The sequence below is a fragment of the Carassius carassius genome, chromosome 20 (genome assembly GCF_963082965.1).
Source record: "Carassius carassius chromosome 20, fCarCar2.1, whole genome shotgun sequence".
Taxonomy (NCBI): Eukaryota; Metazoa; Chordata; class Actinopteri; order Cypriniformes; family Cyprinidae; genus Carassius; species Carassius carassius.
The window spans coordinates 15,814,581-15,841,364 of NC_081774.1; the positions used below are offsets into that span (position 1 = coordinate 15,814,581).

The following is a 26,784-nucleotide window of genomic DNA, read 5'->3' on the forward strand; positions in this document are numbered from 1 at the left end:
AAAGGAAGTTTTTAAAAAATAATAAAAAATAAAAAATCTATATCGCAGTGCTGTATAATGTTTGTATAGATACAAATATTTGAATTTTTTATACATGGAAAATGTTAATATTGATTACTCGTTTATATACACGTATTTCTAACTACTCAGCAGGATTTACAAATGTCTATTAAATTTGTCACAACCGTGAATGTAATATGAAAGCATGTTCCTGTGAGATCATACCGATATACTTTTTCTCCAAATACTGTACAAAATTGACACTTGACTAGCGTAATGGTACTGCGGTTTTATGCAAACAAATAAAACAGAACTGTAATCAACTTGGTAAATATTGTAGCAGGAAGTTGAAAGAGCAGTTAAAGCAGCAGGCGTCCAGTCTCAGGTTCCTCATTCTCTGTTTGTGTGTGGCGCGTCAATGAGAGTAGCGCGCGCACTCGACGCTTATATCGCTCAGAAACTTGTCCTTTTAAATGAGAGTTGACTACTTTTTCTGACATTTGACAGGTAGGTAGACGACTTAAACTTCTTATCCATTTTTTATTATTTCTTAAAGTCTGTTGTAATGGTGTTAAAGTAAATATCAATAATGTTACGTTTACCTGCATCTGTATCAATATCAACAAAGCTTCCCTCCGTATATATGCCTTTATTTCTAATATAGACATGCTTAAATGATGATTCAACGCTATGTAAATGAGTTGTGACGGAAACTCACAGCTGCCAAAATAGAAAAAACTGATTAGCCTTGAATCATTTTCCTACCAAGTTATACACTGGCTGTAAAATCTGAATAATTATTGACTCACGAATTTTTCATGATCACTTTTCATTTCTCAGAGTGAGTTTTAGAAAGATTCACGCACAACATTACAAATCACAACATTTCCCACTGGAAAAAGAAATCACTTATGAGATTAATATCGCAATCGTCTTTAATCAACTGCAAAAAGTCTCCGATTCGTCTCTTAAAGAAGAAGACTTTAGCAAAAGTCTCCTAGAGTTTCAGACAGGATCTCTAGAATGTCTTGAACTGTGCTCAGAATTTAATTTTAAGATTTTATAAGGCTATGTCTCAGAGATTTTAACTCATAACAGAGTTATCTCTCATTTGAATATTTATTATTTATCCTAAGGAATTTTAGGAAAAACATATAAAACGGCAATAAAGTTGATAGAAATATTAAACCTTGTTGAGAAATATGTTGTCATCATTAGACTTGACCGTTAAAATGACATTAGGACAACGCTGTTTTTCTTTCAAATATTGCATTTTCCATTTTACAGTTTGTGTATTCAATGCAAATAACATGTAAAATATATCAACTTCACGTAAAGGTCAGCAGTCTTCTCGCGACATGCTTCCCATTTTATTTTTTAGCAAAAGATGCTGAGTTTTTACACCATGACACTTGACCTGAGTTGTTAAAGAGACGCCCTTTTCAATATTTTGTTCTCAGAAATTAAGACTATTCACTTTCTGTCCTCCTTCCAGCCTCATATTTCTGTATCTGCAGGCTACAAAACCAGAGCTAAATAGCCTAGATTAGGTTTCATCATTCAACAAGATGATCTTAAGGCACATAGCATTCTCATACAAAAAGACTACAAACTGAAACTCAGAAGTAGCTGAGAGGCCTTTTGTGTGTCTCTGTCTTTCCTGTCTTACTGAATGCCCTAGAGACGCTGGACGCTGGAGTTGGGGAAGTCGTGGCCTAATGGTTAAAGAGTCGGACTCCCAATCGAAAGGTTGTGAGTTCGAGTCCCGGGCCGGCAGGAATTGTGGGTGGGGGGAGTGCATGTACAGTTCTCTCTCCACCTTCAATAACATGACTTAGGTGCCCTTGAGCAAGGCATCGAACCCCCAACTGCTCCCCGGGCGCCGCAGCATAAATGGCTGCCCACTGCTCCGGGTGTGTGTTCACAGTGTGTGTGTGTGTTCACTGCTCTGTGTGTGTGCACTTTGGATGGGTTAAACGCAGAGCACAAATTCTGAGTATGGGTCACCATACTTGGCTGAATGGCTGAATGTCACTTCACAGAGGAGGAAGTGTGCAGCCCCAGTGGCCTGCTTGCTCTCGCAGTAATCTAGCATTATAACCTTGTTACTAGTTTCCTGCTCACATCTAAAAATACTGCCACCTTAGTAGAGTCCAGCATGGCCACATACACGATTTCAACCTAGTGTTGTTCAGCCATTGAAACAACTTTAAGAACATTTCACCTTCAGGACAATGGAGGGCACTTGTATTTATTGTTTTACCTCTCTTTCTTCCTTATTACTTCTGACATCACAAGGATTGTATGCTAAATATAACCAGAACCACGTCTATTGCTTTGGGAGATATAGAATTATATATTGTGGAATTTGTTGAGAAATGTTATCCAGGCACTCAGACTTATTCATGGCAAATTGTTTAGGTTTTTATTTTTATTTTATTTATTTTTAGGCTACTTTGGGAACTGTCTACTTTGGTCAAATGGCAACAGTGTTAAACTTTTCCTGAAATACCAAAGGATGTGGAAAGAATTACCAAACAATTTTGTCAGAACTCCCAGAGGGAGGGCAATGATAGGTCAGAATATGGGATGTGTGTAGGTGTGTGTATATATATATATATATTATTATTATTATTATTATTATTATTATTATTATTATTAATAATAAATAGCATTTTTTAAAACAAGTTTTGGGTTTATTTTAGACCTTCACTTTGCCATCTGTCTATCTATCTATTTTTTTATCTGTTTTTAATTGTTGTTCAAATTCTAACCTTGTAGAAAAGGAAATGAAGCAATTCCGTGTTTGCTGCTCATTGATATAAAGTCCCTTGCCCAAGAGATTTACGGTGCATGCATTTCCTCCTCATACTCCTATTAATGTTGCTTTGTTAATGCTGACATCCAGCATTTATGACCTCTACAATGAACCTGATTTTAAGAGAAAATTATTACTTCTTCCCAATACTCAGCTTTATGAATAAGCAAATAAGGACATATTTTCAGTAGGGGAATTCCTTGGTTTCTTCCCTATGAAACTCTAGCTCTGCACCATATTGGCTGATGGTTTATATTTAACAGGGCATTGCTTTGATGGGTTCACCTGACCTTCCAGTGAGTTTTCCAAGCTCCAAGTGCTTCTTATAACATGTGGAGAGGGTTGGTTATTATTTTGAGGGCATATTGGTATTCATATGATGCTTCTTAAAATGTTCTGGCAATCTTAAACTGAGTGACTCCATGCTTCTCCTCAGTTGACCTACTTGATAAGCACACGTCAAAAAGAGTTCTTTATGACTTGGTTGGTCATTAGGTTCTAAAGGAATTGCAATGTGTTTTTTGTTGACTTTGATTTTAGTTTAAAGACAAACTATAGCCTTTAATGGTTGTTAACAGATCAGTTTAATGCTTGACATGGAACTGTGTTCATCATAAAATACGGCTTTTAAACAAATAAGAAAATATATATATTTTCCACTCCCCAAATGTATTCAGCCCCTTTAATGTCATTAATAATAATACTTTATTATTATTATTTATTCATCATATTATATATTTAACCATGTATACTAAAGAAATGTCAAATATATTTAACAAATATTCATTATATTATGTTTTAATTTCATTGTAGTATGATTTGTATACATTTATAAATATTAATAAATAAATAATAAAATAAAAAATCTGCCGTGTAAAAGCAATATCATTGATATCTGTGTTCAGGGGAAGAGTATGGGTCTGGAATCTTCCCTGTATCAATTTTTTCTTTAATCAATTTTAGTTATCTATAAGCAGTGACATGTAAAGTTGTGTACGTCTTATTGCATAGGTATTATCATGTAATGCACTGTAGAGTTATTTTGACATAATAGTTACAAAAAATATTTCACGTTTGTGGTTTGTTTCGGTTTAATTCCAGTTTCTGCTCACATTTCAGTAAATGACAATGGGTAACCTTCTTCTTGCAGGAAACATGGGTTGTAAAAAATCCAAGTTGGACGGTGACCAAACTGGAGGTGTGCTTGAAGGGAACAAACACCAGCCAGTACGTACTGACCAAACTGTATATGTGAGAGATCCAACCTCCTATAAGCCTCATATAGTAAGTAGTGAGTAGTGATGGGGGGATGTGATGTTCTGACTTTCATAGACTCTAAAGAGAAGGGTTCTGAATACTTCTAAAAGGTTTTCATGATTATATGATCATATGAAACGGTTTATTTCACAGAATAATCAGCCCACCGGGCTCCTGCCTGGTCAGTTGTTCCAAAAAATGGAAGGTAGGTCTAATGAGCGTTATCCCACATTCTTAGGCTTTTGTAGCTTTCTTTTGTAAAATGTTTATTTATTTATTTATTTTTATACAGAAAAGGAAAAAATAGTCATTGCTTTGTATCCATATGACGCCATTCATGCTGATGATTTGGGCTTTAAAAAAGGAGAGAAATTAACGATTCTTGAAGAGTAAGTAAATGTCACCATCTAATATTTTTCTTTGCCTGTTATCATGTTGTTGTTGCTGTATGTGAAGTATGATGTTTATTTCCAGGCATGGAGAGTGGTGGAAGGCAAAGTCTTTGTCCACAAGAAAGGAAGGATTCATTCCTTCAAACTATGTCGCAGAAGCAGACACTATAGAGACAGAAGAGTGAGTGCTGCTCAGTGTGATGAATTGCTGTACAAGTGTAACTATATTTTTTTTTTGTTGAGTTTTTTCATCTTAAATTTTGATTTATCATGCACACAATTTAGATGGTTCTTCAAAGATATCACACGAAAGGATGCAGAGAGACAGCTGCTGGCGCCTGCTAACAAACCTGGGTCATACCTCATCCGGGAGAGTGAAACCTCAAAAGGTGCACGCTGTTTACTGTCTACCAATGCCCTCTGTGATAATATAACTTTGTGGTGTAACATATTCTGCTTTGTTGTGAACAGGAAGTTATTCTCTGTCAGTCAGAGACGTGGACGCTCAGGGGCTGGATGTTGTTAAACATTATAAAATCAGATCTCTGGATAATGGGGGCTACTACATCTCCCCAAAAATCACATTCAATGACATCAACAGCATGATAAAACATTACCACAGTAAGTTCCAAGGATGTTGAGAAATAAATGATAATACACTTTATAGCTGCATAAGTAAAATATGTGCTTTAATGTTAAATGTTTAATTTATCTATAAATGTATGAATAAATATTAATACGTTAATAAATGTATTGATATATGATTTTTATTATATGAATGTATGCGTGTTTGCTGAAATAAGAAGAATGTGCAACATTTTGTCACAGAACAACAGGACGGATTGTGTCGAAAACTAGAGAAACCATGTGAGAAGCCGAAAGCACAGAAGCCATGGGACAAAGATGCATGGGAAATCTCTAAAGAATCCATCAAGATGGTGAAGAAGCTCGGGGCAGGGCAGTTTGGAGAGGTGTGGATGGGTGAGTTAAGGAAATGAAACCCTTCAGCCTGACAATGATTTACAAATGATCTGGAATTCGCCCGAAGTCACAAACATACATTTAGCCACCGAATGTTTCCTTCATCAGAAGTCCATTACATATTCAGCTTTGCTAAACTACAGAAAAGTGTCGCTCGCTTCTTTATGGTCTTGTTATTCAAATTCTCTCCGTCTCTAAGATCCCCCAAGCGCTTGATCAAAAAAACAACAACAGCATTTTATGTGCTCTTCAGAGGGCTTAGAAGTGACATCCTTGAGTGTTTGTATCGATGAATTGACCTTCTTTGAACATGTGTAGGCTTATTGTTACTATCTAATTCTTTGAGCCATAAAAGCATTGACAACTCGCATTCAAATCTGGGATCTTCCTGCTGTGGCTTCTGGCTGGCATGAATGGCTCCCTTATAGCTCAGACTGATAGCACACAGAGACTCGGCACAAACGCGACTCTTATCAGTCCGTCCTGAAGAGGAAACTGCTATGCAACTGACGCAGGATTTGCATTTGGATTTCTTTTATTATTCATGTGCCTCTTTCCCTTTCAGCCGCCATGATGAATTGCAGGAAGCTGTCTTAGCAAATATACAAATGGCTCCCGACCGCCCGAGGCCAAGATGTTTCCTTTGGCGCCCCGTGACCTTGTTGGCACAGCGTTGCCAGACCTTAAACACACTATAAGTCCGTACGATGACAGACACACTCAACGGGAAAGACTTCCTTCTGTTTGGCGTGCCCCACTTGGTTAATGTCTCAACAAAATTTGACACAAACGATAAGATTTCAGTGTCCAGATAATTAATAAGAAAGTTTGTAAGTCTGTCATTTTGAGTGAACGGAAATGGCATTTAAGTGGAACATGATTTGAGCACACGCGAAACACAGTGGTTAGTAACAGTCCCTCGCATAGTGACACTGTGTCATCGCTTCTGAGAAATGCAGTTTTTTGGACAGCAGTGAGTTGCATGAAATTCTTGGTGAGAAAATGTAAGGATTGGGAGTAGTCTTTTAGAGCCAACTGACAGTCCCTTTATCTATAATGATGAACTCTCTGTTGCATGGCTGCATTTCTCGTTAGATTTCGTGTTAGACAGCCTTTAGTTCACTGTTTTGTGGCTGGACTGTGACTATGGTGTTGGAACAGGAAGATTATTGAAAACCACAGAGAAGTGTACACGTTTAATTATGGTCTCTCTTTGTTCGCAGCATACTATAATAACAGCACAAAAGTGGCAGTTAAAACGCTGAAGCCGGGCACAATGTCAGTGGAGGCTTTCCTAGAGGAGGCCAACCTGATGAAAACCTTACAGCACGACCGACTCGTGCGCCTCTATGCTGTCGTCACCAAAACTGAGCCCATCTACATCATCACTGAATTCATGGCAAACGGTACAAGTAGTAGTGCTCACACTTTTTAAGGTCCAGTTCTCGCTATTAACAAACCAATAACTATGAAGTTTGCCTTAATAAACTCCTTATTTGCAGCTTAGTAATAGTTATTAAGGTAGTTGATAAGTTTAGGTATGACATAGGATTTGGGAAGTAGAATTTGGTGATGCGGAATATATGCTTTATACGTATTAAACAACCAATATGTTAATAAAATGCATGCTAGTAAGCAACTAGTTAATAGTGAGAATTGGTCCCTATACTAAAGTGTTAATGAAATACTCTTTCAATGAGTAAATACTATGAGAACTATGAGAGTTACAGTTCAAGGAAAGTGTAGTTGCAAGAAAATTGCATTCTCAGGGACTTTTATATAACGTTTTGTTTCTTCTTCTACAGGAAGCTTATTGGATTTCTTGAAAAGTCCAGCTGGCTGCAAAGTACAGTTACCGAAGCTAATAGATTTTTCTGCACAGGTAAAAATATTGGTTTAAGACAATATCTTCTCTTAGCCCTCCATTTTCGTGTTTCTGAGGTAACTTTACAGGTTTTCTCGTCAGGAGGCTGACATCACATTTTCCATTAGCTGAAGAAAAAGAGGAACAGATTCTTCTGTCTGTGCGTATTTAAAAAACAAAGAAAAATCAGTCAGTCGTTTTTCTCAGAAATTAAAACTCTTATTAGATTAGATCTTATTAGACAAATCTAAGTTTGTTAGAATTTCTGTATCATGTGACAACCATAATAATGCTGAGGTAACAAAGGAAAACAAACAAAAATGGCTGGCTAAAGCATTACAGACACCATATAATATTTAGAGTCATAACTAACTGCTTCAAAAGAGAAAAACTAAATCTGTGGGAGAAAATCTATTTTCAGTGCGAGTCTTTAGGACTTTAAATCGCCTAGAATCAGATTTCTGGTGAAACAGTGAAACAGCACCAAATAGCAAAATTGCACATCCTGTTTTAGAGCGTGAAAGAGGATGCCAATGGGGAAGTGAGACACCATCATTTTCCCTTTGTTAAAGCAACTTTTACTCTGTTAAAATTATGTGAGAAATGCGACTACACCCACTTCTTTTTCTGTTTTAATAAATTTGAAAATGTAATGTATTCCTACAATGGCAAAGCTGAATTTTCAGCAGCCATTACTCCAGTCTTCAGTCTCACATTATCAGATGTAATATGCTAATTTGTTGCCTTATTTCTTAATATTATCAGTCTTTGGTATTGTATACAGTTGTGCTGCTTAATATTTTTCTGAAAACTTTTTCAGGATTCTTTGATGAATAGAAAGTTCAAAAGAGAGCATTAACTTGAAATATAAATCTTTTGTAACATTGTAAACGTCTTTACTGTCATATACGTTCAGTTTAATGTGTCAGTGTGTTTAAAAAAGTCTTATTGACCCAAACGTAGTGTATGTCAGTGATGCTGAGTTTGTGTGTGTCTCTGCAGATAGCTGAAGGTATGGCCTACATTGAGAAGAAGAATTATATCCACCGAGACCTGAGGGCAGCTAATGTGCTGGTTTCAGATAGCCTGTTGTGCAAAATAGCTGATTTTGGCCTTGCCAGAGTCATTGAGGATGACCAGTACACAGCCAGAGAAGGTGAGTGTGGGACACCTCTCAGTGCTTCAGCAGCATATTGGATTGACAAGTCAAACACCTCTCCAGACGGTGCCTTCTAAGGCTGGGATGCATACTGATATTGTGACAGTTTTCCTGCATCAGCAGACCTGACTGATCTGTGTGAATTCTGTGTGTTCTGTGTCTCAGGAGCAAAATTTCCTATCAAATGGACGGCACCCGAGGCCATCAACTACGGTTCTTTCACCATCAAATCTGATATGTGGTCCTTTGGGGTTCTCCTGTATGAGATTATAACATACGGGAAAAATCCATATCCAGGTAATATAGTTGAGATAATGGCATCTTGATTGCATTTGAGTTTAAATAAAGCATTCCAGTTTTATTGAGAGGTATCAGCATTACTCCAAGAGAAAGCTGCAATGGAGTGAAGATAACGAAACCGATTCTTTTGTCAGGACTTTGTCGACATCTACTGGTCAAATTGTGTTAGATACATTTAAGTGTTTTAGTTTCCATCAGTTGAATGCATCTGAAAGGTGATCTGTCATTTGATGCAAATGTTTTTGTAAAAAAATATATATATATTCAGCTCTATATTAAGCTTAATTAAGGCAAGACACTATTTTGCACTTTTTTTTTTCTTTTAGACTAGTGTAAAGAAAACATTCAAAATGCACATTTATTTGTCTATTTTATTGCAGTGTACCAGAAATCATTACTTCAGTCACACTTACGTATACTGCTGTTCAAAAGTTTGAGATTAGTGAGATTGTTTTTGTTTTTAGAGAGTTTTCTTCTTCAAGGCTATATCAAAAATACAGAAAAAAAAACTCTAATTTTGTAAAATATCATTGCAATTTAAAATATTTTGTTTTTATTAATATACTTTAAAATTGAATTTATTCCTGTGAAGCAAAGCTTATTTTTTTAGCATCATTACGCCAGTCTTCAGTGTCAAATGATCCTTCAAAAATCATTTTAATATCTGATTCATAATCAATTTTGGAAACAGCTGTGCTGCTTAATTTTTTTCAGGATCCTTTGATAAATTAAAAGTTAAAAAGAACAATGTTTATTCAAAATAAAATTTTGAGTTACAATATACACTACTATTCAAAAGTCTGAGGCCATTTCTTTTCTTTTTTTAAGAATTTTATACTTTTATTCAGCATGGACGTGTTAAATGAATAAAAAGTGATAATAAAGGCTTGCATTGTTAGAAAAGATTTCTATTTTTAAGTTGTTCTTTTAACCTTTTATTCATCAAAGAATCAAAGAAAAATGTATCAATGGTTGCAAAAAAAAATCTTAATCAGCTCAACAGCATATTTAAACAAACATGTCGTCTTGTCTGTTGAATAATCAACTAGGAAAGTATGGTGATATCTACACTAGTCAACATTTGAAGTGATTTCATCAAAGCTGTCCTAAAACCTAAAACCATAATGCTGCTTTGTCTTAGGACAACTTTGATTAACTTTTTTGATCCACTTCAAATGTTGACTACTCTATTCGTTCAAATGAGTTACAACACCTTTGGCGTCTTGTCTTAAAAATGGACAAAAATACCTTTTTGAAAAGACTCTGTGTGACATTTATTACTCCGCTTTTCTCTTTCTCTCTATCAGTCCACTTACCCTTTCACTTCCCTCTTTTGCTTACCCTCAGGCATGAGTAACAGTGAAGTCATGAGCTCTGTTCAGAGAGGTTACCGGATGCCCCGTCCTGAAAACTGTCCCACTGAACTCTATGATATCATGAACTCGTGCTGGAAGAGTAAACCAGACGACCGGCCCACGTTTGACTATATTCAGAGTGTGCTAGATGACTTCTACACAGCCACCGAGGGCCAATACCAGCAACAGCCATGAGGATGTACTGTTTCAAGATGACCAAAAGATCTGTGATTTATCTATGAATCATTGTACTAATATGTAACTAATAATTGGATCAATCTGCTTACTTGTAAGCAAGGTTCAGATTTTCTATTTCTACTTCAAATTGAAGTTTTAACAACCTATTTGCTACTTTGCTCTTCTCATTCAGATTTCAATGGCTGCATTTCAATTTGTAAATCATTTTTACGTTTCAGCGTACCCTACCAAAAGTTTCATAGTAATTTTTACACATCAAAACATGTTTTTGTTTTTTAAATGAGGGGTTTGCAAACTGGAGTCTGTTGGGGGCTGTGGAAGTTAACTGTAAAGCTATTTTGAAAGGATATTTTTGGAAGTATATTTATTGTCAAACGAGCTATACCAATACATTTGAATTGAAATAAGATGTTTAGTTACATTCACAAATGTAAACGCTGAAAATGAACACTGCAAAACACTTGTCTTTAAACTATGACACATTTTCTTAAAAGGGTGTGAATAATTTATGAATTACATTATACAGCTGCCTTTATATTTTAGTAAGAGGGTCCCTCAAAAAGGAGTATCATATTTGGAGGTTTTTAAACCTCTGGTTTAAATTAAAATAATCTTGACTTTTTTTGCATTACATAATTTAATAGCAATATTGATAATTTTACAATAATGAACAGGGCAATATTTTGTAATTAAACCTTTAAATTGCCTTGTATTTGATTAGCTTTAAGAGTGAAATGCTTTGTATATTTTAAATATTTTGTACATTTGTATATTATCTAGAAACCTAATAAAGTGAATCTTTTGTGATTGATAAAACAGTTCTCTGGGTCATAAAATACTGTGCTACCAAAACTAAGGAACTGACCTTGTAAGAAGTCTTCTTTAAAGGGATAGCTCTCCAGAAAAGAACAGAAAAAGAAGACATTTTGAAGAATGTGGGTAACCAAATAGCTGCTGGTAGCCACTTGGGCATCTATTATTGAGCCATCATTGTATGGAGAAAAAAATAGGGACCAGAAACTTTTGTGTTCAGCAGAAGAATTAAATCAATAAGGGTTAGTAACAACTTAAGGGCGAGTAAATTATTCCAGTGTTTTCATTTTTGGCTGAACTATCCCTTTAATACCCGTCCTCTGTAAGTCCCGCCCATTTATGCTCATGTGACCATTTCAAGATGTCCGCGCCCTTCAGATTGGAGGCGTGACGTCGTTAGAGACAGATCAAAACAGCTCGTCAAGTCTGCAAACTCTCATTCAACTCTTCTTTGACTCTGCCAACGATGGATAAGGACAGTCTGATTCTGTGAGTTAATGATGAATGAATGCGTGTTATAATAATGTCATTATGTGTTGTTGTAGAACGAGATCAACTCACTGACAAGAAAAATGAATTCTCTAATTCTGAATTATTTAATACGACAGGCATCTGTGTTAAAATACTTTAGTTTATAAAGCACCTATCGATTATACATACAAGCAGGCAAAGTAGGTAGTAGCTATTGTGAGGAAAAGTAACGTTGCATATACAGTTTAGTAACCGTAAACTGTTGGAGACTTTAAACCTTTATAGTTGTCCAAATTAAGTTCTTGGCAATGCATGTAACTAATCATAAACTAATTTTTAATATATTTATGGTAGGAAAATTACAAAATATCTTCATGGAACATGATCTTTTCTTTAATATCCTAATGAGTTTTGGCATAAAAGAAAATCGATTAATTTTGACCCATACAATGTGTTCTTGGCTATTTCTACAAATATACCAATGCTACCTAAGACTGATTTTGTGATCCAGGGTCACAAATAATTATTCTAAGGTTTTATGAGCACTCATACTCGATTGTCTATTTATATAATTATATATTTACATTTCAATACAAATTACATACACTACTGTTCAAACGTTTTTATCATCACAGTTGAAAACTGCCAAATGCTTTTGTGGAAACATTTTTACAGATTATTTAAAGAATAGAGTTTTACTTAAAGTACTAAATTCTTTCAAAAAAACAAAACAAACAAAGAAAAAAAAATCATACTGGCCACTGACAGCCTTTGAATGCTAGTGTTTATCTGCATGGCTTTGTAATGTAGACAACAGGGTGTGTTTTTTGTGGCTCTCTCTGCACAAATGCTTATCAAGCTGTGAAGAAAGAGTCAACCGTTAGTCCCCTGATCTCAAAAGCCCTTATCTACTCTCTTCACTTGCTGCTTAACACATCTGTGAAACCTGATCATCTCGAGCAAAGGGAGGGGCTTCGGAGTACAAATGATGCATGGAAATGAGTGTAAAGTAATGTTATTGAGAGATTTTGATGGCTGTTATCCATCCCAGCCCCAAAGACTTCCCAGAGCTGAAGAACGACACGTTTCTGAGAGCGGCTCGAGGAGAAGAGCTTGAGCACATTCCAGTGTGGTGTATGAGACAGGCTGGCCGCTATCTGCCAGGTATGTTCCCATCCTATGTGATCTGTTCTTTTTTAATTCAGTATATGCAGTGTATTTACTATCTAGCATCTCTGTGGCTCTGTTTACAGAGTTCAGGGAATCGAGGGCAGGGAAGGATTTCTTTGAGACATGCCGTTCTCCTGAAGCTTGCTGTGAGCTTACTCTACAGGTCAGCACCGCTGAACACCTTCATTCTTACCTGCTTCTTATAACACAGTGAGTTTTAACACCGTCTCAATTCTGTTTTAGCCACTCAGACGATTCCCATTTGATGCTGCCATCATCTTTTCTGACATCTTGGTGGTCCCTCAGGTGAACAAAGGGTCATAATTTGACTTCTAATTTACCGAATTACCCAAGAATATTATGTCTATTTCTATATCAAATGTGTATGAGCAGGCCATGGGAATGGAGGTTCAGATGTGTCCAGGAAAAGGCCCCACATTCCCAGAACCACTGAAGGAGCCTGAAGATCTGCAGAGACTAAAGACTAAAGTGGACGTGTCGTCTGAACTCGACTACGTGTTTAAAGCCATCACACTGACACGACACAGAATAGAGGGGAAAGTTCCTCTCATCGGCTTCACTGGAGCTCCGGTGAGAAAACCAAGCTACAATCCTCACGTGTCTAAAGAGACTGCTTTAAAAATGCACAAGATGTTTGGGGATAGCAAATCAAAAGATTAATTGTTTAGTATTTCTTCAGAACGTAAATAGAAGCAAATGTTAAGATGTTTGACAGTAACTAACGTTATGGTTGTTTTGCAAAGCTGATTGTTTAAATTATGATCTATTCACACTTCAATTCAAAAGTTTATGGGCAGTAAGATATTGTATTTATTTATTACTTTTATTCAGCAAGAATGCCTTAATTTAGATTTTTATTTCAAATAAATGCTGTCCTGTTGAACTTTGTGTTTATAAAATAATCTTGGAAATAAATAAATAGCTATTTAACATGGTTAATAATATGAAATGTTTCTTGAGCACCAAATCAGCATATAACAGTAATTTCTGAAGAATTATGTGAGAGTGAAGACTGGAGTAATGATGCTGAAAATTCTGATTTGCCATCATAGAAATAAATTCTATTTTACAATATATTCAAAAATAAAACTGCTATTTTAAACTGTAATAGTATTTCATATATTTACTGTATTGTCAAATTACTGACATTTAACGGTCTCATCTTCATCTTTTGTATCTCTTCTGAATGGCAGTGGACTCTGATGTCCTACATGATTGAAGGAGGAGGCTCCGTGACGCACTCCAAGGCTAAACGCTGGCTCTACAGGTATCCAGAGGCCAGCCACAAGCTCCTGAGCCAGCTAACAGACGTCATCGTGGAGTATCTGCTCGGACAAGTGCAAGCTGGAGCTCAGGTGAGAGAACGAGTGAATTGAGATCGCGGGGGAGCATGCTTTAAAAATCTTGTGGCTGTTGTTTTTTTGGACACAGAATGTATGTAATATAAAGTCAATTTTCACTCATTTCTGTATCTTGCCTTTCCTTTAGGCTCTGCAGGTTTTCGAGTCTCATACTGGTTGTTTGGGTCCAATGGAGTTTAAAGAGTTCTCTCTGCCATACCTGAGAGACATTGCTCGCCGTGTTAAAGACCGGATCAAAGAATCTGGTTTAGACAATGTGCCTATGGTAAATAGACATTTGAATCTTGATTTACTAAGTCACACTTAACTTTATTAATATGTGATTGAAATGTGGAAAACCGCAACATAAGTGATTCATCCCAAGGTCAGAAACATCACCAGTGAAAAATAAATATACTTAAATGTATATGAAATACGTTTCTTTAATGCCAAGTACACTACAAATTACAAAGTTTTATAGTTGTTTACTTAATATAATGTCCTGCAATTTACTTTTAGCATACTAAACTGGTATACTTAAAGTCTGCTAAACTGTACAGTCAAAGATATACTTGGTATATTCTATGGTGCGCTCTAAAGTGGAACCATTGCCAAGTATACTTCAGGTACACTTTACATATTATGCATTTAAAATCTGATATTATTCAAAGATCATACAATCTGCATCAATAGTGACCTCATTAAGAAAAGTGTATTGTGCATAAGTAATATTAGAATTAAAGTAAAGATTAAAAAAATTAAAGTTTAATTATAATTTTACATTTATATCATTCCCACTACTCATGCACATTTGTAATAACATGATTTGCCACTAGTTGTCAGTATCAGATCAAGTTTTGTGGCAGGCATCTCTTTTGAAAGTTTCCACTGAGACTCTCCTTCAGTGATCGCTCAGCTCCTCTAGATCTGATGTCTTTTCTGTTTCATGTTCAGATTGTTTTTGCTAAAGATGGTCATTATGGGCTTGAGGACCTCTCGGAGTCTGGTTATGAAGTGGTGGGTCTCGACTGGACCATAGATCCACGTTCAGCACGGTCAGTCACTGAGATTGATGTGTGTTTTTCTGATATCAGTGTTATATTCATACAGCACCTTGCAAAGCTATTCAGACTTCTAAACAAGTCTCGCTTCAAGATCCTTTACTGCAGTTTTGTTCCTTGATCGTTTTATTTCAAAGAATTGTATAGGTGTGATTTTTGGCCTCTTCTTTCAGGCAGATTTGCTCCAGATTGGTCCGGTTTATTATACAGTACTTCATATTTCAAATAGTGTCACAGTTGGAGTGAGATCAGGGCTTTGTCTGGCTCATTATAAGACATTTTCTTTTTTTATTCTTTAGCCCTGTTTTTAGGATCACTGTCGTAAGTGATTAAGCGTCACTTTTTTAAATGGATTGTCTTTTACTGAATGTACTATTTGTTCACAATACTAACTGAACACAGTGCTGTACAAAAATGTGTGTGTGTGTTTGTGTTTTTCAGTGTCAGGACTGGAGGAAAAGTTAGTTTGCAAGGCAACATGGATCCCTGCGCTCTATACGCCACAAAGGTGAGGAAAGAAACATCAAAACAACTCACAACAGAATCATGGATCCTTTGAAACCCAAGCAGTTCTCTGCATCACTTCAGTTTAGGGTACGCTGTAGAAGTGTTTGTGCTTTAAAAGCATCACTTTACTTCTGCTTAGTCCATTTCAAAATAAAGAGGCCATTTTGTTTTTACAAATTTAGGCCCTGCTGGAAATATGAGCCGTACGAGCAGCTGTTTTCCACGCAGAGCTGTCTTTGGCTTTCATTGCTCGCTCATTACAAGCATGGCTTTCATAGCATTGTTTTAGAAGTTATGGGGGTGTTTAGCTCATAGGTTTTGACCTGATGTATGATATCCAACTCAAACACTTCTCTTCATTAATGTGTGATCAGGAGCGAATATCAGAGATTGTGAAGAGGATGTTGGAGGGCTTTGGCACCAAGGGCTACATCGCTAATCTGGGTCACGGTCTGTACCCTGATATGGACCCAGAAAATGTGGGCGCGTTCGTAGAGGCCGTTCACACCCACTCTCGCCAGCTCCTCAACCGCAAATAAAACTCTAATCTGCCATCAGAAGACCTGAAGCACAGGGGAAACAACCTTTTTTTTCTTCTTTTTATTTCACACCGTATTATTACATATATAATATACTTTTTTATTTTAATAATTAACTTTCATTTAATAATTAATTAGTTAAATTAATTTTAATTTCTTTTTTTTTTCTCTTAATGATTTTGTGGTGAAATGTGACCCAGATATTTCCTGACAGTTTTTTGAGAGATTCGCCTCAAAAGGCTACTCTCAATACATTTCAATGATTATATACCGTATTTTCCAGACTATAAGTCGCACTTATAGTCCAATGCGACTTATATAAGTTTTTTTTTTCCTCGTCATGACGTATCTTTGGACTGATGTGACTTATACTCAGGTGCGACTTATAGTCCGAAAAATACGGTAGTATTTAAGACTATTTTACCTACTTTTTAATAAAGGCTCCACTCCAATCCATCTAATCTTTAATATAATTTTCAGTCGAAACGTGTCTTTCTCGGTTGGATTGATGTGTTTTCATTAGAGCCGATGCACTGTACGATCACAGAAGAATGTGGATGGATAAAATCTGATTAAATCCGTAGCGCTGTATGGTTTGTTTTTAACGCAGTGCCATAGTAACATCTGGGCTGAGACTGTCTTGACTGGAATTGTGACTGACGCTAATGAACCTCCGAGAATGTGTGTACATATCAATGGCTGTTTTATATGACGCAAAATAAAGAGTGATCCTTTTAAGACAAACACCCCTCAGGGGAATTTCTCCGAGCTGAATGTTGCATACTTGAATCACGTGCATCCATTTTTTTCTAGTCCCTTTGTTTTGCACAAGTCTTTCGTTGGGGGGTTCACTCTCTTGATCTATGATTACTGTCTCTCTTACTGCTTTTCACATTTAGTATTAGAAATGTTAATCCCAGAGGACGTAATACCAAACAAGGAATAAGCACCCTGGGTAAGAAAATCCTTAAATCCAGTTGTTTTTTTGTTTTTGGGAGGGTGGGAGTGGGATTCCCCAGCAACACATCATGTGATGTTTTGAAGAACCTTGAACTTCAAAACAAGGATTTATTGGAATTACTATACATTTTTCATTTGTATTAGTGCTGTCTGAAACCGTTTGTGTATATGAAACGGCAGAGTTTTGATACCAGCTTCGTTAGCATAACAGAATGATTACTGATTCATTTTCGGTTAAAGTTGTTTACTGTCTGTTTTACAAGCAACCACGGACTGTAAATTGAAACAGCATGATGGATGTTTTTCCACACGCGCATACGGTCATTCAGTGTGAAATGGTGCAGCTGCAGCCCTCTTTTACCCTCATCTACCGGTGCACGGTGTTGCTAATGCTGGGAATGTCTGGCCTTGATTGTGTGTTAGGTGCTGTAAGCCCCGCTGAAAGAAGAAATGTCCTGTAATCAATTTGCTGATTAGTGTTGTTGGGTTTTTAAGCCCCTGTCGCTCGCCGCAAGTTTGTGTCCATGGTGCACAGCTGTGATTGGGGGGGCTGGGCCCTTTTCCTAGTGAGGCACAAGCGCATACACACACGTGCACACACTTATTCTGTGATACCTCAAGGGGCTCCTGGCATTATTTTTAATTGCAACAATGAATCCACAAAAAAAAAAAAGCTGAATTCCCCAAGGTCTCCTTTAGGAAGCCACAAGGGGGATGAAAGTGTGGGTTTGGGCTCAATCTCTCAGCAAATCAGCAGGCCTGAAAATCCAATATGTTCCTGAAGACAGCAGGCTGTACATCATTTGTCAGGTCCTGGCGCTATCACAGCTTTATCAGATAGGAGGGTTTTGGGGGGCTTGGCCTAAGATTGATTTGAATTTTTGGGAACTGATTTCAAGTCGTTGTCAGGATGGTGAAGTCCAACTTGTAAAATTGAAATGATTGATCTTTTAAAATGTGTTTATTCTAGGCTGCTTTTCCTAAAATGCCATGTAAACAAAACCAAAGTGTGATCATGTGAGTGAATTATTGTTGGGCATAAAGGTCCATTATTTAAAGCAATGTATGAGGCACAATTTACTCAATACAAGCAGGTTTCTATCAGTGGTGCTAGGTTTTCACAACAAAACCCACACAATTGCTACTCAAAACTAGCCCAATTGCGTTTCGAGGTGGTTCCCCTGGTAAAAATATAACCCCGCTTTCCGGGGGTAATCTATATGTTTTTGTCTGGGTTCCCCTGTTTAAATAATCATTTTAGGAGCTCAATATCATGTTATTGGGGACACTTAAACCTGCGGACATGAAAAACAACCCACAGCTAGTATTAATTTAGCCCGATTCCACGGGAAAATCACAGACTTGGCAACAATGGTTTCTATTGGTCATTGCTGCAAATGTGTGACTTGAATCCTTTGCAAAATCTGCATGGGGAAATATTTCACCCTCAAACGACATTCCCAAATGTGTGTCACTCGGTGTACTGATCCTAATGCTTGAGTGAGTGAATAATGCAATGACTTACTCAAGAACATTTGTTACCACCAATGGCATATCATAATCTGCAGAAACAGATCCCCACCAAGACATTTTCTGACAGTCTGTAATGTGCAAACATGCTGTGTTTTGACTGACAGCTACACAGTAACTCCACAGTCACCGCTGCCTACTCTCTGAGCATGGCCTATACGAGATACTGTTAAAATGACTTCACAAAATGTACACACAGAAGAAACAACAGGAGTGCATTTTAGAAGATATGATAAAATTGTGTGAATAAAATGTAAACTACCATACTTTAATATACATGTGTATATAATACATTCAAATGCATTTATATTTAACTATTCAGTTGTTAAAGGGATATTGCACCCAAATACTAAAGGGATACTTGACCCAAACATTAAAATTGTCATTAATTACTCACCCTCATGTCATTCCAAACCCGTAAGACCTTTGTACATCTTTGGAACACAAATTATGGTATTTTTGATGAAATCCGACAGCTTTCTGATCTTCCATAGACAACAACGGAACTACCACAAGGTCCAGAAAGGTACCAAGAATGACAACATATTCCTTGTGAAATCAGTGGTTCAACCAGAATTTTATGAAGCTACGAGTATTTGGTAGGAGCATTGTTGTTTATGGATCAGAAAACTCTCGGATTTCAACAAAAATATATTAATTTGTCTTACTGGTTTGGAACGACATGAGGGTGAGGAATTGACATATAAAAATAAATATAAACTGTCATTTTTAAAATTGCTAAATTAAGTGCTAAATTTGTAATATTAAAATAAATGTAATCTGATTGTACTTGATGAATATATGTCACCTCCTGCACTCTCCACGTACAAACCACACACTGGATTCAATAAAAACATTGTTGCCTCAACATTTTTTCCACCACCTTTGTTTTATTCAAGCTTCTTCAAGTGCTGGAGAGTGAGAACTGCTGGGTAAATTTCCCCTCTCTACTTCCTGTCCTCTGATTCCCTGTTCCATTCACAGTGACCATTGAACTGAACATGTTCATTCCCTTCAGAATGGTGTGGTCATTAATTACTCACTCTCATGTCTTTCCAAACCCACAATATCTTCAGAACACAAATTAAGATGGTTTTGATGAATTCGGAGAGGTTTCTGACCCTGCATAGACAGCAATGCAACTACCGCATTCAACATCCAGAAAGGTAGTAAGGATATTGTTAAAATAGTCCATGTGACATCAGTGGTTCAACCTTAATTTTGTGAGGCTGTGAGAATACTTTTTTTGTGTGCAAAGAAAACAAAAGTAACGTTATTCAACATTTTCTTCTCTTCTGTGTGAGTACTATGGAGAGTACTATGACGTGTGCATTCCTCTGCTTGCAAACAAGGTGCAGCGAATCCGGGTTCTCCATCAGAACAAAGACGGACACAGCTGGGAAGAAGAAATTGTTGAATAAAGTTATTTTGGTTTTCTTTGAGCATAAAAAGTACTCTCATACCTTCATAACCACAGAACCACTGATGCATTTATAACACTATAGGCTTACTTGGTATTACATTTGCATCAGATAACAAAAAACTAGTCAACACCAGTGGGTGTTTCTGGCTGTGGGAGTATTTGACATAATTCTCTCCGACTGCCGTTATCAGTCTCTCACTGTTTTCCTGTCTTATTGAAGAGAAAATCAGTGCTTTTGGATTCTTGGAACTCCGCTCAGCCAAGCAAATTCGAGGACTGGAAGTAATTTGTATAATTTTACATTAACCACTGTATTGTGAACATGAATTAACAATGAACTCATTAACAATGAGTATATTTTTAGATTTCCATAAACCTAGATTAATAAATGATGTACTTATTAAAAAAGTGCAACCAATTACACACTTCGCAGCTGTTCAGCTTGCTCTTTCATTCTGTTCATCTCCAGATATGTTCCTCCTTCCGTAATCCACTACAGCTCTCGTTCCCACTCAGCCCGCCCCACCTCCCACCTAAAAAAAGTCCCAAGCTGCCCCACCCCTCCTTACCCAGTCTTCCGACACCCCAATTACAGAGGGATTCTGGGAAAATCAGAGCAGCAGAACAAAGCTCTGCAAATCAGCTCCCCTATGAACACAATATGTGATTACGCTGACAGCAGAACCTGCCATGCAGGGTGCAAAGGACAAAGCTTCCTCTCACTGCACAAACCTGCCCAGAAGCACAACAGTTCTCAGAGTTGCCTGACAGGCTCGTGTGCGCCATGACTACGTTTAGACGTCCTCCTTCTCATGATGGGTTGGGTTCTAATTAAAGAAAAGCCTCCGTAACATTGTTACACTTATAAACAATGCTTGTTTTCCCCCACCAAGCCCAACACCTACTCCTCGCTCCAATCTGACAGGCTCAGCCCGCGCTGGAAGCTCACAACAAGGTTGGGAAAGCCAATTACTCGTCTCTTTTCCTGGCGTGTCACTTCTGCTAAATCACTGAGCTAAGGAAATGCCTTCTCTTTGCAGCCTGTCTTAACAGAGCCAACCCCATCCATATTTCAGCCGGCAGCACTGCCATGCTTGACAAACACTTACTCAGTGGTCCTCACAAGAGCGCAGGGCTGCACTGGCTCCAAGACACAATGAAGAGCAGCAGCTGTGAGGGACCCTGATGGATGGGATAGTTTGTATAAGCAGGCCCAAAGAGCATTGTTCCTGTCGACTGCATCTCTAACACAGTCGATCACTCTGACACAAGGTTTTGCTGGAGTTTATTGTGATTCAGACGCTGAGTTTCTAAAGAGGAGACAGGAGGAGAGCTGGAGATGTAGTCTGGACAAGATGTGTGGTGGTATCAAGCTTTTTTGGCTAACTGGAGTCGTGATATTTCTGAACTCGTGAAACCAAAATTGGAGATGTTAGCATACAGATCAGCATAGGCGTTTGAAACTTTTTAATGCTTATTCGTCTTAAGTTTATTTTCTCAGTATTTATGTTCTGGGGAAACGGATTTTCAAAATCTCCTTCGCACACTATCATTATTTTTTTTTCTATTGTAAATATAATAATATAATAAATATCATAAACATTATTGCATTATAAAATAACTGTTTTCCAGTTGAATATATTTTAAAATCTATCTTATTCCTATGAAATCTTCTTTGGAATCTAAAATCTTCTTTGGAAATAATTAAAATATGCTGATTTGTTGCTCAAGAAATTTGTTATTAATGTCAATGTAGAAAACAGTTGTACTGCTCAACATTTTTTTGTGGAAACTGCTATATATATATATATATATATGTGTGTATATTTTTTTTCACAATTCTTTGATCTTTGGATCAATTTCTATTTATTTGCAGCCCTAGTACCAGTAAATGCTACTGCAAGGGTTGCATATAATGGTTTTTTTCATCTACACACAACTATGTGGCGTCACTGGACTGTAAAAAATTTAAATAATAAAAAATAAACACACTTTAAGAGAAAAATACATCAGGAATAAAAGATGGACTTGATCTAGCTGTATATAATATTCAGTTTAAAAAGAGGCAAAGACGTGTCTCACACTTTATTCATAGAAAAGCACTGAAATTCAACACAAATCATATAAAATGGTAGTAGCATTACATAAATAGTAATAAATTTTTGTTTATAGACATTAGCTCAAGAGGTTGCACAAACAAAGTGTTGATGAACTATACTTTTGTGGCAACAAATACTGGATACCTTTTTATAATTCAGTAGCACAAAGAGGCGACAAACACTTTCCCTTAAATTAAAACGAAACAAAATCAAACAGTAGATGAACTAGTGAACAATCTCTACCAGCGATTATTTTTTTCCTTCTAAACTCTAGGGGACAGATCAAAACACTGGTACAGTTAACACATACAGACACTTAAGAGTATGGAAGAGAGAAATCAAAAGCCAGAGGAGGTTATTCTCTTTTTGTAATGCCATTGGACCAACTAGTTACCTACAGAAAATGCTCTCTTTTTTACTTTTTTTGTCTGTTTTTCCTTTTTTATATATTTTTGTAATATTTTTTACAATTATTTCTTTTTATAATCAAACAGGCAGCACTATTATCATTCTGAAGATGTGATTATATATATATATATAAAAAAAGTAAATTCCCTAATCTGTGACTTTCTCTCAGGTCCGTCCACTGAGCTCCCCGACAGAGCGGTTGAGGAACAAAGGCTGCATAACGTGACTAACACCTTGCTGTTCGAGTATGCCACAGCTGAGGCAACTATTATGAACTCTAAAGAAAAAGAAAATAAAACCTCTGTGAACAAAATGAACCAAAAGTGGAAACCCGCAAACCATTTAAATGAAAGTGACCGACCTTAAACCAACAACATAGAGAAATCTCCTCAAGATTTAGCCATTAATGAAGCATCCGTCAAAGTCTCGATTAGGCAATGGTAAGTCGCAACCTCAAAACAGACCTTACTGCCCTCAAAAGCCCCAATACAAGATAATCAAAGTCGAAGGAGAATAGAATAGCAGATGCCCTTCATCCTTGTTCGGGCCAGTCGAAGGTGTAGGTCCGTTTTTTTTTCTGTGCTGTACTCCACTGACATTGGCAACACAATGTCCTGAAACACATGCAGTGCTTTCAGAGAAGACTATAAGGCTTCAAAGTAAAGAGTTGTACGTAGATCAAAAGGCAAAGACCATCCAAACTCGAAGCTCGTGCAGATTACTTTACTTACAAGATACAAACAGTTGAATTTTGGGAGAGCGCCCCCACCCCCCGAGCCAAACAAGGAGAAAAGACGGAGGAAGATCGGGGTGAAGAGGGCAAACCGTGAAGTGGTTCTGCATAGTCTGTTCATAAACATTTGTCCTCTCCTTTCTTCTTTTTTACATGCTTCCTCTTGCAAAAAAATGTATTACAAAAAAATGAAATAAAATAGGATACAAATAAAACATTAAGTCAGAAATGTACACAGGAGCACCTGAGAAATGTTTCTGAAGTCTTTCCTCATACGGTCGTCACATTCCCAGCCCAACAAATTCAAGTATCCCAAAAGAAAAACATACAGTTATCATAAATAATTATAACTTTACAATTTTTTGAATTGACACTTTCATATGTACAATATCTTAAATGCTTATGCTACTATTTTTTTTTTCTGTTTTGTTTCTTTAAGTGATTCCCTGAGAACGGAGTTGAGCATCTCTTTTCTCGTTTTCCTTCAGATGGAAGCCGCGGAGTGCATTCTAAGTGTTCGGATCCTCTGGGGCACTTGTGGAGGGCGGAGGTCATGGAATGTGGAAGATATTACGGTACAGTTTAAAGCCAGCTAATTCCTCGCTCTGCTGTTTTTGTCCAATGCATCTATACAATTCACCTAATTTGTACACAGTAAGTAACTGCTCATCCGAATGCGTCATGTAGGGGATGGAATTTAATGAAGTGCTAGTACATATATATTATTACTGCTACTCAATCTCACAAGTCTTTTTGTTTCTGTTTTCGTTTTTCCACTGAGAGGTAACCGAGAAACATATATGGCTGATGTTGATGGGTAAATATCTCTGTTTCATTCGAGCTCAGCAACGGAAGGACCGAGCGCTGAATTTTCCAACAGAGAATAAGATGAGCCAGCCGATAGAAACAAACACAGGAGAGAGGGGAGGGCTCACGTCTTGTGGCTCGCTCGAGTCGTGGTTAGGAGGTTCGGCAGAGTGTAAGTTTGAGGTGATGTGCCCGTCTCACTCTTAAAATCAGGCCTTTTCCAGAAAGAGAGAGAGAGTTAAAGCTGATCTGTAAAATACGATTGAGGTATGAAAATAACACTGTGTGCGAGTGTTTCATGAATGACTGTTTTGATCTGAGTGTTCAAGCCCCTTCCAAAACCGACCAAACACCTCCCCCACGCTCCAAATTTACCACAATAATCATTTGGTTTCTCTTTATGTGCCACTTTTACATTTTTATCACAATATCTTGATTAAAATGAAATCAAGAATGAATCAAAACAAAAACATAAATGGTCTTAATTACAGTTGTTGTTCTCCCCTCCACAGGTTCGACCTGGTAGAATAACTTAGTGAACAGAAATTGTTCGCAATAAAAAAAAAATAAAAAAACGAGATGAAAACAAATGAACGAAACTTAAAATTTCACCAAAGATTACCAAAAAACTAAACAAAAGGAAGGATAAAATAATGCCTTAAATAAACGGAGGAGTGAAAAAAGCGAACAAGTTCCCCGTAATCAACCGAAACGTTCCCGTACCAACATCATGAGTTTCTTCTTGCCCTTATAGATCTGTTTGAGGTTGTCTATAAACTGGGCGAACTGAATGTGGCCGTCTTGGGCCAAAAGGAAAGTTTCGCGTGCCTTACTAAGGAACTCGATGAACTCTCCGTAGTGGCGCGGGCTGATGTGCGTGAGGCGGGAGTGGGTGGTGTTGATGTAGGCGCTGATGGTGGCGTCCAGTAGCTGTCTCAACGGGGCTTTGTCAGTGCTCATAAGCTTGCCCGAATTACGTCTGCCAGGGATGCCGGCCAGGCCAGGGGCTGTCATTGTGCAGCGCCGCAAAATGTCCGAGAGCACCGTGGCGCAGTGAACGCTCTTGACCACCAGAGGGATGATGGCAGCCAGCTCGTTCTTGCCCAGCGAGTGGCTGAGAGCACAAGCCCACAGCACGTCGTTGATGGCCGGATGCGTGTCTTGGTTGTAGGCCAGGTTCAAGTGGGTCATGGCGAGAGACGCCAGTTTGAAGGCTCGAAGGGGGTAGCCGCGGTGCTCCATGTAGCGGGCGATGGTGAAGAGCTGAGAGTAGGTCATGCCCGTGGAGGCGGCGTCGATGACTATCTGGTAAGCCGTCTCGAAGGCAATGTGGTCCTTCTCGCAGAGGGTGAGGGCGGACAGGGCGCAGTTTTGGGGGTCCTTCATGGCGCACTGCAGGGCCAGGGTGCGCGCGCAGCTGGCCAGCTCCTCCCGCTGTGGGTAGTCGAGGCTCAGGCGCAGGATGGTGTTGTGGGACATCACTGTGGCGGCCACTATGCTGGTCGCTTCGGTGGGGGTGAAGAGAGTGTACCAGCTCTGCAATATGCTAACCAAAGCTCTCAGACCTGCGATGAGACAAAAGAATCAATCAGGACAAGTTTTGCTTGTGGTTCTACATGCATTTAGAAACCACATGATAATCTACCCAAGCCATTCAACTTATCTCCAATATCAGGGAAACAATCGAGTGTTTAAAGGATTAAATACACATTGGTTGTCAGTTGGAGAATGCGCAGAGCTAAACTGTAGTCCGATTAATGTGCATACATGTTGGACAAAGCTGAGCTACAGTCGCATTATTTAGGTCAGTTAGTTTGAGTTAGACAAAATGGATTTCAGTCAAACGGGAGGGTTTACAGGACATTTTAAAAAGAGAAAACTATTAAAGTGCATGTCAGTGTCTTAATGAAATGGCTTTTCATTTAAACCTGGCAGGAAAAAATAATAATAAAAAAAAATCAGATTGATACAGACCGACTTCAGTAGCACATGTGACTAACCAACGAACCATCTCCCGCCGCCTCCAGTTGAGTGTGGAAAGAGTCATCCTCATCACCTGCAGAGAAATGTCATATTGCATTAGACACACAAAAGATTAGTGTACTGGAACTAATACACACAGTGTACATAAAAACACCGAAAACTATTCAAAACAAGGCCATTATATAAAATGAAACAATAAAAGGTTCAAACTGTAATGATATTTCACAATATTACTGAATCTGTAAAACATGCATACTTGGTGTAGGATCTTGCATGTGAACAGACTCACTGATGAGCAAAATAAACCAGACACCACATAAGGATCCAGTTAGATTTACCTGAAGGCCGAGCTCCAGTGCTACATTGAGCAGTGTGATGTCAGGAGGGTTATCTGCAGGAGTAGCGATCTTAAAGGCATCCTGGGCCAGTTTGAAGATGAGGGAAGAGGAGTGGATGTGCTTCTGAATGGCCTCCAAAACAGTCCGCAATCTCAACATGTCACCTAAGACACAACACAGACTTCTCTTAGCTAAACACTGGCACAGCACATACAAGTTTGTTTAAAGTGAACCTCACATGACTTCCGTGTGTGGAG

The 26,784-nt window shown here is 37.8% G+C and overlaps 3 protein-coding genes across 4 annotated transcripts in view; 2 read left to right on the forward strand and 1 right to left on the reverse strand.

Moving 5' to 3' along the window:
* Window positions 1-349: 349 nt before the first annotated feature.
* Window positions 350-11,131, forward strand: lyn (LYN proto-oncogene, Src family tyrosine kinase). 2 transcript variants are annotated; one of them, XM_059501837.1, is made up of 13 exons: window positions 350-507; window positions 3,969-4,045; window positions 4,229-4,280; window positions 4,368-4,464; window positions 4,550-4,648; window positions 4,753-4,856; window positions 4,939-5,088; window positions 5,296-5,448; window positions 6,672-6,854; window positions 7,254-7,330; window positions 8,315-8,468; window positions 8,637-8,768; window positions 10,119-11,131. In XM_059501837.1, exons 2-13 carry the CDS (start codon window positions 3,974-3,976, stop codon window positions 10,319-10,321), a joined length of 1,476 nt encoding a protein of 491 aa, XP_059357820.1. In that variant the 5' UTR covers window positions 350-507; window positions 3,969-3,973; the 3' UTR covers window positions 10,322-11,131. The 2 variants fall into 2 exon arrangements, with proteins under 2 accessions (XP_059357820.1, XP_059357819.1); XM_059501836.1 differs by having other exon boundaries at window positions 3,969-4,102; window positions 10,119-11,130.
* A 348-nt stretch (window positions 11,132-11,479) lies between these two features.
* On the forward strand, window positions 11,480-16,275 carry LOC132095809 (uroporphyrinogen decarboxylase). The gene is made up of 10 exons (XM_059500894.1): window positions 11,480-11,626; window positions 12,660-12,772; window positions 12,862-12,941; window positions 13,022-13,084; window positions 13,172-13,369; window positions 13,993-14,154; window positions 14,288-14,425; window positions 15,094-15,194; window positions 15,642-15,708; window positions 16,082-16,275. Exons 1-10 carry the CDS (start codon window positions 11,604-11,606, stop codon window positions 16,244-16,246), a joined length of 1,110 nt encoding a protein of 369 aa, XP_059356877.1. The 5' UTR covers window positions 11,480-11,603; the 3' UTR covers window positions 16,247-16,275.
* Window positions 16,276-22,230: 5,955 nt separating this feature from the next.
* The window catches only part of zswim5 (zinc finger, SWIM-type containing 5), a 41,587-nt gene continuing 37,033 nt past the window's right edge, over window positions 22,231-26,784 (reverse strand). The window contains exons 12-14 of the mRNA XM_059501838.1: window positions 26,528-26,691; window positions 26,181-26,262; window positions 22,231-25,771 (exon numbers count right to left, since the gene is read on the reverse strand). Of these exons, the coding sequence (XP_059357821.1) occupies window positions 24,909-25,771; window positions 26,181-26,262; window positions 26,528-26,691 (1,109 nt within the window). The 3' untranslated portion in view covers window positions 22,231-24,908. The remainder of the gene's footprint in view (window positions 25,772-26,180; window positions 26,263-26,527; window positions 26,692-26,784) is intronic.